This window comes from Bos mutus, chromosome 16, assembly GCF_027580195.1.
Source record: "Bos mutus isolate GX-2022 chromosome 16, NWIPB_WYAK_1.1, whole genome shotgun sequence".
In the NCBI taxonomy this organism is placed as follows: domain Eukaryota; kingdom Metazoa; phylum Chordata; class Mammalia; order Artiodactyla; family Bovidae; genus Bos; species Bos mutus.
In genome coordinates, this window is record NC_091632.1 from 48542606 (window position 1) to 48561224 (window position 18619).

The 18619-nt window shown below is 41.7% G+C and overlaps 1 protein-coding gene across 3 annotated transcripts in view; it reads left to right on the top strand.

Moving 5' to 3' along the window:
- Positions 1-4121: 4121 nt before the first annotated feature.
- Positions 4122-18619, top strand: part of SCYL3 (SCY1 like pseudokinase 3) — a 42081-nt gene continuing 27583 nt past the window's right edge. The window contains exons 1-3 of one of the 3 annotated variants that reach the window (XM_070385318.1): positions 4122-4287; positions 8739-8956; positions 17229-17414. In XM_070385318.1, the coding sequence (XP_070241419.1) occupies positions 8792-8956; positions 17229-17414 (351 nt within the window). In that variant the 5' untranslated portion in view covers positions 4122-4287; positions 8739-8791. Of the gene's footprint in view, positions 4288-4434; positions 4590-8738; positions 8969-17228; positions 17415-18619 lie in introns of those variants that run through there. The other 2 variants (XM_070385319.1, XM_070385320.1) reach the window with 2 other exon arrangements.

Here is an 18619-nt window from a genome sequence, read left to right on the forward strand (position 1 = left end):
GCAATCGTCAGAAAAGCATAAGAGTAACCAAGGGAGCGTAGAGTCATTTGGCTCATACCCAGCTTCACACAGTAGTTTGAAACTTATTTGTTGGTGCTGGGGCAGGCACTTCAAAAACAAAAGTAACATTCCTAGCACCATTACCTCAATCACTTAAAAAGTTTAATTTGGGCCCCTCAAAGAACACACTTTTCTGTAATGACTGTTATCTTCTTTTCTTACTGGTTAACGTAGTTTATGGCTCAGAAAGGTGTGTCTTAAATATCTGTGGGATATATATAGTCTGTAACATAAGCTTGTAAGTTCTATAACATTTGTGTAGTGTTTACAGTTTACAAAGCAGGCCAATATTCCTTACAACATGGGTGCACAATGTCTGTGGTTGACTTTAAATTTCTTCAGGACACTGTAATATTCTTTGTGGGTTATTTGGTTTAAGCTATGCCCTAGAAGCAGCTAGCATTCTAATAACCATGAATCCACTCTCCAGAAATAGTTAGCTAGCATCATACCAGAAAGGCCACATTCCAGAGATGGAGCTACAAATAATTTAGTCACCTTGATCTCTGATAACACTGGATATTTTGCTAATTATCATAGTGAATGCCAGAAATGGCTTTTTACCAGAAAAAATAACAGCTTAATAATTATCATGATGAACACTAGAGATGAAATCTCAAAAGAATGCTCTCCATTCCTAGTAAATCAGGGTTTAAAAATTCTAGTCCTCAACCTTTTTAGATGCCATCTGAGGCTTCATCCCTGTTGGTTCTGGCTTTCCCACTGGTCTGCAAGATTTTCGGTTGCCAGATGCTGACAGTGGAATCCTGCCTCTGCAGCCCTGTGGATCTGTTTCTCAACTTGTCAGTACAAGCTGGTGGTCAAACCTACCTACAACTGCACCCTCCAATAGTGTGATCACACTACCTACATTTGAATTTTGAGCATTTATATATGGCTAGTTTAAATTGTAAAAGATACACATCAGATTTTGAAGACAGTACAAAAAATGTAAAGTATCTTATTAATAATTTTTTATATTGAGTGATTGTTTAAATCACAATCTTCTGGCTATGTACCTATGCCCCTGAAGTGGGAGGTCAGAGCCTTAATCACTGGACTGCCAGGGAAGCCCCTCTTTTTTACTATTTCAGATATGGCTCCTAGAAAACTTAGTAATACATTTGTGGCTCAAGTTCTATTTCTATAGGATAGTGCTGACCTAGGACGGAGAGCACCACTTTCAACCAGCTAATAAGACAATTAAATACTAACTGTGCCTACTTTCTAATAAATATTCATTTTATTTGCTTTCACTCACTTAATCTGGTGAAGTAACTGTGGCGTCCTTATCCAAACTGTAATAAGCCAGAAAGAATTTAAAACTTTTAGGTGATTGAATGATTTATGTCAACTGTGAGGTTGTAAAAGTATTAAATAGAAGTGATGACTAAGATCATGTGTAAGATAGTAGAGAAAATACACTGGGTTTGAGTCAACTAGTTCTAAAAAATATCACATTTACTCACTTTATTTTCACAAGACCCTATTAAGTAGAAACTAAGCAAAATGGCTGTCTGGGGAGGACTTACAAATAGCTGTGAAAAGAAGAGAAGCGAAAAGCAAAGCAGAAAAGGAAAGATATAAACATCTGAATGCAGAGTTCCAAAGAATAGCAAGAAGAGATAAGAAAGCCTTCTTCAGTGATCAATGCAAAGAAATAGAGGGAAACAACGGAATGGGAAAGACTAGAGATCTCTTCAAGAAAATTAGAGATACCAAGGGAACATTTCATGCAAAGATGGGCTCAATAAAGGACAGAAATGGTATGGACCTAACAGAAGCAGAAGATATTAAGAAGAGATGGCAAGAATACACAGAAGAACTGTACAAAAAAGATCTTCACGACCCAGATAATCACGATGGTGTGATCACTGACTGAGAGCCAGACATCCTGGAATGTGAAGTCAAGTGGGCCTTAGAAAGCATCACTACGAACAAAGCTAGTGGAGGTGATGGAATTCCAGTTGAGCTATTCCAAATCCTGAAAGATGATGCTGTGAAAGTGCTGCACTCAATATGCCAGCAAATTTGGAAAATTCAGCAGTGGCCACAGGACTGGAAAAGGTCAGTTTTCATTCCAATCCCAAAGAAAGGCAATGCCAAACAATGCTCAAACTACCGCACACTTGCACTCATCTCACATGCTAGTAAAGTAATGCTCAAAATTCTCCAAGCCCGGGTTCAGCAATATGTGAACTGTGAACTTCCTGATGTTCAAGCTGGTTTTAGAAAAGGCAGAGGAACCAGAGATCAAATTGCCAACATCTGCTGGATCATGGAAAAAGCAAGGGAGTTCCAGAAAAACATCTATTTCTGCTTTATTGACTATGCCAAAGCCTTTGACTGTGTGGATCACAATCAACTGTGGAAAATTCTGAAAGAGATGGGAATACCAGACCACCTGATCTGCCTCTTGAGAAATTTGTATGCAGGTCAGGAAGCAACAGTTAGAACTGGACATGGAACAACAGGCTGGTTCCAAATAGGAAAAGGAGTTTATTTAACTTATATGCAGAGTACATCATGAGAAACGCTGGACTGGAAGAAACACAAGCTGAAATCAAGGTTGCTGGGAGAAATATCAATAACCTCAGATATGCAGATGACACCACCCTTATGGCAGAAAGTGAAGAGGAACTCAAAAGCCTCTTGATGAAAGTGAAAGTGGAGAGTGAAAAAGTTGGCTTAAAGCTCAACATTCAGAAAACGAAGATCATGGCATCCGGTCCCATCACTTCATGGGAAATAGATGGGGAAACAGTGGAAACAGTGTCAGACTTTATTTTTCTGGGCTCCAAAATCACTACAGACGGTGACTGCAGCCATGAAATTAAAAGACGCTTACTCTTTGGAAGGAAAGTTATGACCAACCTAGATAACATATTCAAAAGCAGAGACATTACTTTGCCAACAAAGGTTCGTCTAGTCAAGGCTATGGTTTTTCCTGTGGTCATGTATGGATGTGAGAGTTGGACTGTGAAGAAGGTTGAGCCCCGAAGAATTGATGCTTTTGAACTGTGGTGTTGGAGAAGACTCTTGAGAGTCCCTTGGACTGCAAGGAGATCCAACCAGTCCATTCTGAAGGAGATCAGCCCTGGGATTTCTTTGGAAGGAATGATGCTAAAGCTGAAACTCCAGTACTTTGGCCACCTCATGCGAAGAGTTGACTCATTGGAAAAGACTCTGATGCTGGGAGGGATTGGGGGCAGGAGGAGAAGGGGACGACAAAGGATGAGATGGCTGGATGGCATCACTGACTCGATGGACGTGAGTCTGAGTGAACTCCGGGAGCTGGTGATGGACAGGGAGGCCTGGCGTGCTGCGATTCATGGGGTCGCAGAGTCGGACACGACTGAGCGACTGACCCGATCCGATCCGATCAATATTAATAATGTGTGTGTGCACGCGCGCCCAGTCGTGTCCGATTCTAAACGATCCCATGGGCCACAGATTTTCCAAGCAAGAATACTGGAGTGGGTTGCCGTTTCCTTCTCCTAGGGATTTCCTGACCCAGGGACCCACAAACACTATTAATAATCCCAATTTCACTCCCCGCTGATTTAAGCGTAACTTCAGATTCTCTGTCTGAAAGGGCTTCAGCTGGAATCTCTTCCACCTCTGCCAGCTTTAGCCAGGGATTCTTGGGACTTCGGCCCACGCAGCACAGCCAATCAGAGCTGCGGGGTTAGCCACGTCACTCTCCTAAAAGTCCTCTCCAATTTCCAGAGTGTGCCTCTTCTCCGTCCCGCCCCTTTTCTATTTGTTAGAGGCCATCAGCGGCCATTTTTGATTAGGGCGGAAATCCAGTTAAGACGAGCAGTTAAAAGGCTGAAAATTAAAATCAAGGCTGACTTTCACGTTTAAGTCAGAGTCCAAGAGAGGAGACATCTTCACAGACCAACTAGGAGACTAGGGCCAGAGAGTGAGCCGCGGGCCCGCACTGGCGCCCGCACTCAAGATGGCACCGGCCTGAGAAACACCTGCGCGGCCGCTCTATCTCGGTTCCGGGTGCTCTCGCCCTCGTGGTGGCGTTGGAGGGCTGAAAGCCGGCATTCTTTCCGGCTTCCGGACCCGTCTCTATGGTGCCGGAGAGACCAGACTCGGAAGATTGTGGGGGTAGAGGCTAGTGCGTCACGGGGAGGCGAGGGTGGTTGGTGTCAACACGGGGCGAAGAGGGGACCGAAGCTAAGACCCTTGGCCGCCTCCCCCACCGCCCACCCGCAGGTAACAGGGAGCCGCCGGCTGCGTCCTGCGTCAGTGCAGGTCTGGGCCGCCGGGGATGGGGCCGGCCCGGGCCGGGAGCGAGGCGGGGGGCGCGCGCCCCGCTCGCGGGTCCGCGCTTGGGGCCCGCGCGGGGGCGAGCTCGGCGCGGCACCGCTGTCGGTTGAGCGCTGCTTGCCGCCTCCGCGCAGCCTCTCTGTGCTCACTGCCGGGCCGCCTGCAAATCTGGGCGTCGCGGACGAACCCCGCCCGGTGGGGCGCCGGAAGGGAGCCACTGAGCCCGGCCTCGCGGGCAGGTGTGGAAGGTGAGCGGCCAGCGAAGTGGAATCGCCGCCCCGGCCTCTAAGCGACCCCGAGGCGTAGCGGTCAGATCTCCGCCGACCTCCAGCCACCGCTCCCGGCCTTCCCCCCTGGCCCCCGGAAGGGCGAGTGTGCGCGGCGGGGCGAGACGGTGCCAGGCGCTTGGGGCCGAGCCGGGGGAGCATGGGTTCGCGCCCGCCCTGGGATGCTGCCTTCATTCTCGTTCGGAGACCAGTGCGGGGCCCCAGAGGCCCCGCTGGCTCCTGTCTCTGGTTCGTGCATTTTGTTTAGAATAAAGGTGAAACATATATAGGTAACCGTGCGAATACTCAGTTGGATCCTGAATTTTGGAATCCCTGTTACTGTTATTTTTAAGGACCCGTGCGCATACCCCCAAAACATCCCGTGCCTTAGCTGAAATCATACTTAGTTCTTTAGGTACGCAAAGGCTTCATTATATGTTGCTGGACTGAGTTCATTATAGGGAATGTATGCGTGAAACAGATCAAAGGGCTTCAAGTAATATTGTCACCTGATAACAAAATACCGATCAATAACAGATGTCCTTTGAACTCTCAGTGTAAAACCTTATTGTTGGAACTTCCAAGTTGAGGGAGCTAAGATCACGATCATCCCAATTACTTGAGAAGGAGAGCGAGTTCCCCAAAGAACACTCATTTCTTTGTTTAGTGTATGAGTTGCCCAGTAACATAGACGAGGACTTTTAATCCCACAGGTGGCCTAGAAACTTGATGTGCTGCCCAAGGAAATAAAAGGATGAAGGAAGATAGGTGAACAACATTTTAAAGAGAAGACGATGATACCTATACAAGTCAGAAACTGCCTACCCAATATTTTAATTTAGTGTCTGTGTGCGCGCGGGAGAGATCAAACGTGTCCAACTCTGCGACCCCATCGACTAGCCCACCAGGCTCCTTTGACCATGGAATTTTCCAGACAAGAATACTGGAGCTTGGAAATTAGTTGACATTTCCTTCTCTAGGGGATCTTGCCGATCCAGAGATGGAGTCTGTGTCTCTTGGTCTCCTGCTTTGGCAAGCGGATTCTTTACCAGCTGAGCCACCAGGTGGTAAATTTTGAAAAACACCTATGCTAATATTAGAATATCTTTTTCTGCCTTTTTGTGACTTTTTCATTTCAAAGTTAAATGATTTGGTGCTTTCCCCTTTACTCTTCAAAACAAAAAAGAGCATTTTGGAAGTCCAGGTGTTCTTGTTTACCAGTATTACATTTCAGTAAGTCCATTTTAGCTGAATTGTCATTTTTAAAACGTTGTTTATAGCAATAGTTTTTGTGCCTCTTAGGATACAGAATTGTGAAGCTACGAATTAAGAATTACTGCTTATAAGACATATACAAATTGCAGTTAACAGCGCATCTTTTTATTTCCCTCCTGATATTTATTTCTCAATAGGGCCTACCTGGTGGCTCAGACGGTATTTAATCTTTCTGCAATGCAGGAGATGGGGTTCGATCCCTGGGATGGGAAGGAAATGGCAACCACTCCAGTATTCTGGCCTGGAGAATTCTATGGACAGAGGAACCTGGTGGGCCAAGTCCATGGGCTGGCAAAGAGTCGGACTCCACTGAGTGATCAACACTAACTAATGAAGTTTTTACTGAAAGTAGGCTATAATCCAACTACTGTAAGTGCTGCAGGGTGGTATTAGTCGACTGCTGTCAACATTAATCATGCTTTCAAACTAATAAAATGTCATCCTTTTGAGTTCTCACAAGGAAGGGGTTCATTCCTTTGAATTTTCAGGTGGTATTTCTTTAGGTCATGGACCCAAATAAAACCCGGTTTTAACATCTTCCTAGAGCAGTACTTGGTGATCTGTGGTTGATCGGGTCCCCTTTGTTGGTTGAATCCACAGATGTGGGACTGCAGATACGGAGGGTCAGCTGTAAAGTTATACTTAGGTTTTTGACCAAGAGGGTATGGGTGCCCCTAATTTCCTGTGATTTTAAAGGGTCAGCTGTTGTTGAGATACTTTTTAATACTGTTTCTTGTTGTCATTTGGGGTGTTTTTTTGTTTGGGGGTTTTTTGTTTTTTTTTTGCCTCTATCATAATTCTTCAGTTCAGTCGCTCAGTCATTTCCGACTCTTTGCAACCCCATGAATTGCAGCACGCCAGGCCTCCCTGTCCATCACCAACTCCCGGAGTTCACCCAGACTCACATCCATCGAGTCAGTGATGCCATCCAGCCATCTCATCCTCTGTCGTCCCCTTCTCCTCCTGCCCCCAGTCCCTCCCAGCATCAGGGTCTTTCCCAGTGAGTCATGAGGTGGCCAAAGTATTGGAGTTTGGAGCTCAAAGTATTGGTAGGTAGGAACTCAGTGGATTTGTTACAAAGCCAGCTTAGTTCTTATCCTCAGAAACATTCTTTGGTTTTAAAAAAACGTCAATTTTAGATAACTTTAGCCCTTATGCATGTTATAATCCTTATTCAGGTTTATATGTAGGTCTGTAGCCCTTTGAAATTCTTTGGTTGGGGTATGTGTTTTAAGTAGTATTACATACTCTGATAACCTAGTAAGTGTTGAATGGAACTTGACCAAGGTAGGGGAAAAAAAATCCCAAGTAGAGGGTCTACGTATAATGATTCTTGGGTTTATATTTACCCAAAGGATGAAGATTTTAAAGTGAATTTTTTAAAGGTCCACTTAGATTTTTGGCTGTTACTTAGAGCTCTCAATTTGCTTCCCACGCTGCCAGAGTTAGTAAGAACTCTTTTTATCCTGTATTTTTTAAGTTATGGTAAAGCCAGAACTAAAAACTGACTGCCATAAACTTTTCAGACATGTGTTGTTTGGCCTATACAGGTTTAAAAATGTTGTAGCCAATGTTTAAAAATATAGAAATTTCCACATAAATATTCAGGCTCTTGGCTCTTTATGGGTAAATCGTGTGACCTGGCAGTTCTGAAGTGGCAGTTCTGGTTGGGACCTTGTGATGGTGGCTCCCTTCGTAGTGTAAACCCAGTCACAGTAGGCGCCTGCACACACAGTAAGCCCTTTACTACTCCACCAATACTGCTGAACCTCGATGTACTGTCTGTTGTAACCACATGAGTTTGTATCCTTGAAAGATATGCTCTTATTGTGGAATAGTTGGGAGGTGCAGGCAAATGTATGTCTGTGTTTGTGACAAACACAGAATGTGAATTCACATACATTCACATTCATGTATGTGAATCATCCATGATCTGACATCCACAACAAACCTGCTAATACTTAATACATCTTTCAAGTGTGTGTGTGTGTGTGTGTGTGTAGCTATAGCAGTAGATCACTCATCACTATAATCATAGTCAAGGTATACTGAATATATCCATTCCCTCCAAAGTTTCCTTGCACCCCGTTATATTCCTGTCCTCTCCCATGGTTCCTCTAACTAGTCTCACCCCAGGCAACCACTTACCTGTTTCCTGTCCTTATAGAAAGTTTGCATTTCCTAGAATCTCACGTCTTTTTAATGTTTGGGATTATACAGTTTTGCCTTTTCCCCTTTTTAGCATACTTCGAAGAGCAGTCATGGGATTGTATTTTTTATTTTATTTGTTGTCATTTGTGTTCAATGAGTTATCTGTTTCCCTTCCCATTATTCTGCTGGTGTTTTATGTTTTCTTGATTTATACAAACTTTCCATTTGTTAACATGTTTTTCAACATTTTTAGAAATATTTTCCAGTTTGTAGTGTTCTTCATATAATTGTGAGTTGTTTTAGACATCCAGAAGTTTATCATTTTTGAATGATCAAGTTTTGCAGCACTTTCCTCTGTGAGACTGGATATAAGTGGGTTAGGGAGCCAGAGAGCCCTTATTCTGTATTGGATCGCTTTTCCTCTGTGGAGGTTCCGTGTGTGCAGTGGGGGTTGGGAACGACAGTAACTGCATGTGTCTGTTTAGTTCAGTGCGTTTTTTTCTAGAGCTATTACTTGTTCATTGTCAAGCCTTGCAGGTAACTTGCTGAACTTTGACTGTCTTTGTTGTCACATGACCTAGGTGATGAGGATTGTAGGCAGTGGTAGGAGTTTCTGCAGCGGAGTGCCTGGGTCTGGTTACTTGGCTGTCTCTGGCTCATGGCTCAGATACTCAGCGTTTGGAAATGTTTCCTGTTTGCTTTCAGGTCTGCTTGGCTTTGAGAAGGAGCTGCAGCACCCCTGTCTCACCGAATAAGGGATGGGCTCAGAGAACAGCGCTTTGAAGAGCTATGCCCTGAAGGAGCCGCCGTTCACCTTACCCTCCGGACTTGCTGTTTACCCCGCTGTATTGCAAGATGGCAAACTCGCGTCAGTCTTTGTGTATAAGAGAGAAAACGAAGATAAGGTTAATAAAGCTGCCAAGGTACCTTCATAGGTGACTACCTAATAGCTAGTACTTTTTACTATCTTCTTGTTTTCTATTTTAAAAAATCATGAAATTAATAAAGTTCCAAAGGGGTAGGTCATAGTAATATTTTCATTCATGGCCTTTGAAAATACAGTTGTCCTTATTTCATGGGAACGTCACCAGCTTGTATCACGAGGTCAAGTACCACAGATTAGCCAAAAGCTTTATGCAACTCAGCGTAATAGCTCTTCTCATCATATTTTATTTTTTTAGCGAGAAAGTTTGGGAGGGGATTTTACATGGCTCACAGAAGATAAAGGGACTTAATTCTAGCATAGCAAAAATGCTATAAGTACAGACAACATTTTAATTGGTGTGCTGATGATGGGATAGATCTGGAAATTATATATTTTAGGAACTGTAACTGGTGTGTTTTCCTTTTCTGAGGCATTGTGGTGCTCCCGGAAAGAATGTGAAACTGGAATGTGGGATGGGATGCCCCAGAAAGACTGTGACCTGGGCCCTACTTCTTGCTGAGGGACCCTAGAGCATCAACCTCCAGCAGCTTCAGTTTTATTATTACGAAGAAGTTCCTCCCACCTCAAGCCTCCTAACCGCTGCTCCTGTGAAGGGCGCCAGCGAGCTGGCTGACCTGCTCTCAGGGGATCTTGGGCTGTCATTAGAAAAAATGACTCCACCTTGGAATATAATTCAAGAAAATAGCCTTAAGTATCTTTTCAGATTAGAGAAAAGGAAAGTATTAGCTGATATTTGTCTAGTTAGCCATTTCCTTGGGTATTCAGGCATTCAGATTATCTTCAGGAAGGTTCTAAAAAGGAAAGCCCTTTCAGATTGATTCATGGTCTTTGTTAGACGTTATGATCTGTATTATCTTGAGTCTCTTTGTACTAACAATAAGAATGAAACATTGATATATATTTCATAAGTGTTAGTCACTCAGTGTTTGACTCTTTGTGACCCCTTGGACGGTAGCCCATCAGGTTCCTCTGTCCATGGAATTCTTCTGGCAAGAATACTGGAGTGGATTGCCGTTTCCTTCTCCAGGGAATCTTTCTGACTCAGGGATCAAACCTGGGTCTCCAGAACTGCAGGGAGATTCTTCATTGTCTGAGCCACCAGGGAAGCCTGTATTTCATGCTGCTGCTGCTAAGTCTCTTCAGTCATGTCCGACTCTGTGCGACCCCGTAGATGGCAGCCCACCAGGTTCCCCCGTCCCTGGGATTCTCCAGGCAAGAACACTGGAGTGGGTTGCCATTTCCTTCTCCAATGCATGAAAGTGAAAAGTGAAAGTGAAGTCACTTAGTCGTGTCTGACTCTTCGTGACCAGATGGACTGCAGCCTACCAGGCTCCTCCATCCATGGGATTTTCCAGGCAAGAGTAGTGGAATGGGTTGCCATTGCCTTCTCCCCTGCAATGGCAACCCACTCCTGTATTTCATAGATCTGTTTAAATGGTTTATACCTTGATCATGATTATAAAGGGCTATATTATAATATAGTGATGGCACCCCACTCCAGTACTTTTGCCTGGAAAATCCCATGGACGGAGGAGCCTGGTAGGCTGAAGTCCATGGGGTCGCTAGAGTAGGACATGACTGAGCGACTTCACTTTCACTTTTCACTTTCATGCATTGGAGAGGGCACTGGCAACCCACTCCAGTGTTCTTGCCTGGAGAATCCCAGGGACGGGGGAGCCTGGTGGGCTGCCGTCTATGGGGTCTCACAGAGTCAGACACGACTGACATGACTTAGCAGCAGCAGCAGCAGCAGGAATATAGTTTAGGCATTTTGTCTGTCACACTAGTTCATTATTTGATGTCTCTGATCAGCCTTGAGATTAACAGTTGTAAGATGGTTCCTAAGGAAAATGTTTTGCTCAGAATGCATTTTCCATTAATGTGCTCTGATAAAAAGTGTAGCTGGCTGTTGTATCACTAAGTAATTGTGCTTTTTGTTAAGACCACACATTTGTCTCTTTTCCAGCCCATCTGGGAATTGATAATATTTTTTTATTGTGATTTTACAAAAGATACAATGCCTTGCCTCCCTGTCTTTTGCTTAGGTGCAGTTACTATCTGACATACTTCCTACGATTTTCATCTAATAAGATTGCACATTTTTTAAAAATAACAATTGACTATTACTAGGTAGGCTGCAGTCCATGGGGTTGCTAAGAGTTGGACACAGCGACTTCACTTTCACTTTTCACTTTCATGCATTGGAGAAGGAAATGGCACCCCACTCCAGTGTTCTTACCTGGAGAATCCCAGGGACGGGGGAGCCTGGTGGGCTGCCGTCTATGGGGTCGCACAGAATCGGACATGACTGAAGAGACTTAGCAGCAGCAGCAGTGAGGTACTAGAAATTTATAATCATTTATAAGACCATAGATTTTTTTTTTTTTTTATCTTGCTATCACTTTAAGAAGACAGAGTAGGGTAGATGTTTTTCTCTTACAAGGTTTTCAAACACATCTGAATAAAACCAATTGGAAATCTTATAATTTGTACTGGACATTGATCTATTATTAATACATTTTTTTAAGTCAATTTGAAAGCTCTCTCAAATTATGTTAATCTTTATGGTGTATGTAGCATGGAAGTTGAACAACCCAAATCATAAAAGTTTAAAGGGAAGAAGCAAAACTCATGCAATATTTGACGACTTCCACACTGTAGGAATTGCAAAACTTGAGAAGGAATATTTTTTTCTGCCCGTGTTATCTACACATACTCTTCGGAGCCCTGACTCTTCTCTAGTAGTTCATACTTGTCCCTTAGGTTCCTCGGGCTATCATGTGGCTTTGAATACCTGAACCATGAATCTGAGAAATTTTGAAATGGCAACAAAATTATAAGGAGTTTAGATGAAGGTCATAGTACTTGAGAAACAAATGGCATTGCAACAGGTTTTAGAGACTTGGTTTCCTAGATACCTGAAATATTGAAGTACCATCGTTAACTTGCTTCCTTTCTCTAGAGATCAGGTTCCTAATCCTACCACTGACATTTCTAATAGCTGTCAATGGTAGGATTACCATTTCAAGCAGATACGCAGTGTTTCCTTAGCCAAACATTGTTAGGTAGGGATTATGCTCTTCTAACCATGTTGTAAATAAAAAACAGCAGTCTCAGCACACTGTTTAACCTCTGAAGTAAGATGAAATGCAGGTATAACCTTTGGCCACAAAACAGTATCAGAAATACTTCAAGTCCATCACACCTTCTCATTTTATCCTGAATTCATTAGCTGTTGACACAGCAGTATAATTTTCTCACTGGGATTATGATTCATTTCTAACCAATAGCCTGCAAGGGGTGGTAAATCCTGTCAGAACTTGGTTACTCTGTGGTTTGCTATAATACAATTTAAGTGCTTAGTTAGGGCCTCATGGTGAGTGCAGGCTCAAAGAATGGTTCCTAAGTGTCTTTCTATCTGGCAGCCACATCAGAATAGGTATTTAGATGCTGTGTAGGTGCTCTGTGGAGTGCCTTAGGAGGCATGCTGTAATTCCAGGGTGGGTTCACGCTGCTATTGGTCAACATACTTGAGAACCCACATTGTGTGGGCATGAGAAAGAAATAGAAGGACTGATTGCTGTGCTTAAAGGAGCTTGAATTCCGTTTGGGAAATGCTTTACTGCTCTTCCTTATGCTGACATTTTCTTTCTGTTCCTCTCCCTCTCAGCCTTTTTTATGCTATTTATAACCCCATTCTGGTAAATCAACTTCCCTGTATCGTCAGCTTTGAAAAAAATGATTTCCTTCCCCTCATGGTCAAAGTCTGGTTCTCTTACAAGGCTCCCAAGCACCACCCGCTGAGAAGAACTTGGAAGTGTTACCCCTCCCTCCGGGTGTTAGGGTCACCAGGTGGCACTGGCCCTCGGCTAGTTCCTACCGGAGTTCTCAGACTTCACATTCTCATCCTTTTGTCTCTAAATAGCTGTCAAAACCTCATCTGAGCCTCATCCTTTTGTCTCTAAATAGCTGTCAAAACCTCGTCTGAGCTCCAGAGCTATTACTTCCACGTGCCTATTCAGAATCTCCTGTTCCCCAAAGCATGCTTTCCAGCACAGAATTCTTTATCCCTTTACCTTCCTGCATTTTATTCTTGGTTTATGACCCTGCCTCCAGGCATTTAAAGAGAATGGACTTCTGTCTTTTTCTCCAATTTGAATTTTAGGGGTAGGAGGAATAATATGTCTCCCTGAAGATTCTTGCTCACTGGTTTAGGCATCTTGTTATTTTGTTGTAGTTCTTTAGCAGAGTGACAGTAAAGCTTTCTCCCTGTCTAAAAACTTCCAAGTGAATTTAAGCTACAGTTGAGAACTACTTTGTGTTGTTTTCAAAGTGAAGTAGCAAGTTCGAGGTAGAACGGTAATGAAAAGTCAAGCCCCTGAGGCTTGAATTAATTCTCTGAATGGCTGAGTCCTAACTGATTCCTGAATAGTAGGGATACCACACACTTAACATCTGTGTGTGGGCATAGATCGGCAAAATATCTACTACTACTCATATTTAATAATATAAAGTTCTTACTCAGAATCCTCGTACCTAGTGGAGTGAATGAGATGTGATCGATACTTGGTTTCAGATAACTCTCATTCAATAGCAGTCACTATTCTCCACCAGAACAAAAGCATTTTTCTCTTTAATTGATGTTCATTGAGAAAATATCCTAGTTAAACTTAGCAAGTACATCTTGTCATTCTGTCTGTTCTTTGAAACAGCAGAAGTTTAAATCAAGAAGTATTTCTATTTCATTCTTAACTGCTCACCTTTCCTGTGAATTTATGCATAATTTTATGCATAATTACATGTGCCAAAGAGGAGTGACAGTGTTTTTGCTGAATTAAGTGCTTATTCAGAATCATGCAAGATCTATTCCATTCTTTCTTCCTTCATTTAAACAAATAAGAAGCCACTTGGGACACCTCATTAGTTAATGAAAAGAGAAAAGTTTTAAAGATGGTTGAATAATGTGCTGGATCATAAAACAGTTTTGAATGGATTAGTACCCTGATCCACGATAAACAATTTAATTTTGTTGATCTTGCTTTCTTATTTTTTGCCTTTTTACTTAAACATTTAATCCCCTTAATTATATTCAACTATCTTTAAAGCTTTTCTCTTTTCATTAACTAGAAAACTGATCATCAAATAAAGAATTTGTATCTGCAATTGGATAAAGTGTTTTCTAAATCTCAGTTTGATTCAGGTAGTTGATATTATTCAGGTTTTCCAAGTTTTTATCTATTTAGTTCATTTTCTGCTAGTTCTATTGATTTTTTTTTTTCTGTTGATTGTTGAGACAGGAGCTTTAAAATCTCCAACTCTGATACTATGATTGTGAAATTGTCTGTTTTTCCCTTTCATTTTCCCAGTTTTACTTCATGTGTATCTTGAGTTTCTGCTCTTATGCGCATACACATTTATAATTAGTTATGTCTTTTTAATGAATTATCCCTTTTATTCTTAAGTAATTGTCCCATTTTATCTCTGGCCATACTCTTGTCTTGGAAGTATATTTTGTCTGATAGGAATATATCCATGTCAGCCTTCTTTTGCCTACTGATATCCTTTTCCATCAAATTCATTTATTTTCTATTCATTTACCTATCTCTGTCTTTTGTCTAAAGTGTGTCTTCTATAGGCAGCATATAGTTGGATCTTCCTTTTTTATCCACTCTTAATTGGAGTGTTTAGTTTTTTAACACTTAATGTAATTATTTATCATTTGTTTTCTTTTCATCCCCTTCTGATTTTTGTTCTTCTGTTCCCCCTTCTTGTGAATTATTTTAATATTTTTAGTATTCTGTTTTAATGTAACTTGAATGGGGGCTATATATTTCTTTATTTTTTTAAAAATAGTTACACTGAGGACTTCAGTATACATAACTAACTTTTAATTAGTTATGGTTATTAACTGTGGTTAGTTAGTACTAACCACTAATTATGGTTAGCATTGTACCACAGTCACATAAAATGTAGAAGCCTTGGAATCACACAGATGTCTCCAGCCTCCAACCCTGCTGTCCTTTTGTTACATGTATATTAACTGTATGTGCGCACAGCTACACAGGCATGCATGTACATCGCACACGTGGAAAACCTTACCAGGCGAGTGTTACAGTGCTTCCTCTACATACTGCTACTGCTAAGTCCCTTCAGTCGTGTCCGACTCTGTGTGACCCCATAGACGGCCTCCTACCAGGCTCCTCTGTCCCTGGGATTCTCCAGGCAAGAACAGTGGAGTGGGTTGCCATTGCCTTCTCCAATGCATGAAAGTGAAAAGTGAAAGTGAAGTCGCTCAGTCGTGTCCGACTCCTAGCGACCCCATGGACTGCAGCCTACCAGGCTCCTCCGTCCATGGGATTTGCCAGGCAAGAGTACTGGAGTGGGGTGCCATTGCCTTATATATTTTAAATAAGAGGGAAAAAATGGAACCTTCAGCTTTAACCTGCTTTTCTTGCAATCCTGAAGATCCAGGTTTCCCTTTGGTGGTGTTTCCTTTTCAGCTTGAACTAACTTTAGCATTTTTGTAGAGCAGATCATCTAGCAACAACTTTTCTGTTTTCTTGATCAAAAATGCTTTTAATTTGCCGTCTTTCCTGAAGTGTATTTTTGCTAGGTACAGAATTCAGGTTTGATGGTTTTTTTTGTTTCATTGCTTTAAAGATAGTTCCCCTTTATCTTTAGGATTCTGTTTTCTTATGAGAAATTAGTATCATTCAGTTTATCTCTCCACCTGTGTTGTTTTGCTCTAGCTACTTCTAAGATTTTTAAATTGATCTTTGGTTTTCAGCAGTTTGATCATAATGTGTTTAGGTGTAGTTTTCTCTGATTTATCATATTTAGCATTCACTGACATTCTTAAATCTGTAAACTTAAGTATTTGGCCAAATTTGGGGAGTTTTCAGCCATTATATTTTTTTATGTCCCAATTATTTTTTCTTCTTTTTTTTTAGAACTCCAGTTATGCGCATTAAACTTTTTGTTATTGTCACCCAGGTTTCTGAAGCTCTGACCTTTTCTTTTACTTTTTCTTCTTCATTCTTTAGATTGGTTAACAACTTTAAGTTCACTGAGTCTTGTCTCTGTCATTATCATTCTGTTATTAAGTTCATCCATTGTATTTTTTTATTTGTAGTAGTTTTAATTTATAAAATTTCCATTTAGTTCTTTTATGTAACATTCATTTCTCTTCTGGGAGCTTCTATCTTTCTACTTATTTTATAACTGTTTCCTTTATCTCCAGGCGGGAATGGTGGTGATAGCTGTTTCAGATTCCTTCTGATAATTTCTAGTATCCAGTATCTGGTCAATCTTGGGGTATTTGTTGGCTGTTTTTTCACATTTTCATGATTCTTTATCTTCTGAGTGATTTTGGATTGCATCCTGGACATTTTGAATGCCCTGTTGCATAGACTCTTGGTTCTAATTCTCTGAAGAATGTTGATGTTTTTCGTTTGCAGATGGTCAATTCCCTTGGGTTCAAGCTTCCTGCCCACCTTTTTTTTTTAAACTACCCTGCTCTCACCCTTCCTGTGCATGGTAGTTCAAACCTTAGTTCATTTTTCAAAACTTTGCTGTACTAATTTGGGTCTGTCCTGTGACTGGTTCTGGGGTTAGCCTGAGACCTGTGTGGGTATACAGATAACTGGGGCCTCTTCTTCTCCCTCCCTCGGCTCTCTCTCCTCTGGGACAGCTTCCTCAGACTCAAACCTGCTTCGTTTCTCCTGGCCACAAAGCTGGCAGAGTTTCCATTCGAATTCTAGCCACCTTTGCTGCACTGCTCTGCACCTGGGGCCTGCCCTCAGCGCACAGCTGTGAGAAGGGACATCCCCCAAACCGGGAAACTCACCCCATGGGTGACTGCCGTCCATAATCTACATGCTCTTGTTTACTTTCCAGAGTTCTCACATGTTGTTTTCCGTGCTTTGTTCAGAGTTTATAGCAAAAATCATTGGAAATCCGGGCTCTTGGGGGCTTACACTCATGGAAATGAAAGTCTCTCTAGAGTAATATAAATGCTGGTTAAGTAAACACTGTCAGAACAAGTCATGGAATTTTCTTTGCCTTATTTGAAACTTGGGGGTTAGGTGGGGGAGGTAAGAAACTGAAGAAGACCTTGAATTTAAGTATACATTTTCTGAATTGATTACAATATATATGAGACTATAATTAATCTTGGGCTTCCCTGGTGGCTCAGATGGTAAAGCGTGGAGTCATTAACTTTACCGACTTTTCTATTTGTATTTTTAAAGCACCTGAAGACCCTTCGTCACCCGTGCTTGCTAAGGTTTTTATCTTGCACTGTGGAAGCAGACGGCATTCATCTCGTCACTGAGCGAGTGCAGCCTCTGGAAGTGGTTTTGGAAACATTGTCTTCTGCAGAGGTCTGTGCTGGGATCTATGACATATTGCTGGCTCTTATCTTCCTTCATGACCGAGTAAGTAACCTGGACAGTCTGCCTCACAGCCTTTCGTTTAGACCAGGAGTGGGAGATGGAGGCTGATGTATGGGGTAGTGCTTGTGAATTTTGATATCTATAGAAATCATAAGTTACTATTCTCATCGGAAAGCTTCCTGAGGGAAAACAGCACATGAGATGCTATAGACAGACAAGTGGTTTGTGGAGCAGGCAACAAGTTCTTTGTCCCTGGGTAGTTGTTTATAGAACTTTATTTCAGTTTACTAGATAGTCTGTCTCTAGTTTTGGATAAGTCTTTACCTAAAAGTATCTACAGCTGGTATTTGTTATTAGGATGAGATAAAAGTTTAATAACATCAGTGCTGGTGTGGACCATGTTTCTATTTGTTTTCAGGAATTTTTTTTTTTTTTTTTAATGAAAGAAATGATCATTTCTTAGAAAGAGGCAGAGTTTTACACACCCTTTGCCATTCAAGTAGGTGGTGCCAAAGATAGGCAGCCCCTTAATATCACGGCAGTATTCACTATTATGGGGATAAAGTGGTATTGTTTACTTGTGGTAGTTTCTTAATGGGATTTACATTCTGAGGTATAAAGGCCTATGGCAGCCTCCCAAGATTAAAAAACACCAGTTACAGGTTAGAAGCACTTGCATTTGACTCATCTTAATGTGTTTTTAAAAAGTTGTTTTCTATTAATGGGAGATAAACTCTCCAAATATCACTTTGAATTTATTGTCTCTTAAAAGTATTTCTAAGATACATATAAGTAGAATTATTAATGCTGCACCATGGTGGAATATTTTCTCTGTTGGAAAAATGTTTGAATTCACTAAAAAGTTTGAATAGTATGAGAGTGCAGACAAGGAAACAAGTCCCTGTCCTTGAAGCCAGGGCCCTGCTTCTTGCCATAGACAACCTCAGTGGTCAATGTGTTAGGCCACAGATGCTCTTTGTGTGTCCTAAGCAAATATCTAAGTGTTTATTCGCCTTTATTTTTCTCAAGCAGAAACACACCCTAATACTATTCCAAGCTTTCCTTTAAAAAAATATATACATACCTTGGAGTGTTTTATATATAAAATGTGTACATATTGGATCTGATGGGTAGAGTATTTAAAGTGCGCTTATCTACTGCCATAATTTCTGGTTTGAGAAAAAAACATACTTCACCCCCGTTCTCGTTTTCTTCTTCCTTCATTTATTTGACTGTACTCTTCTTTT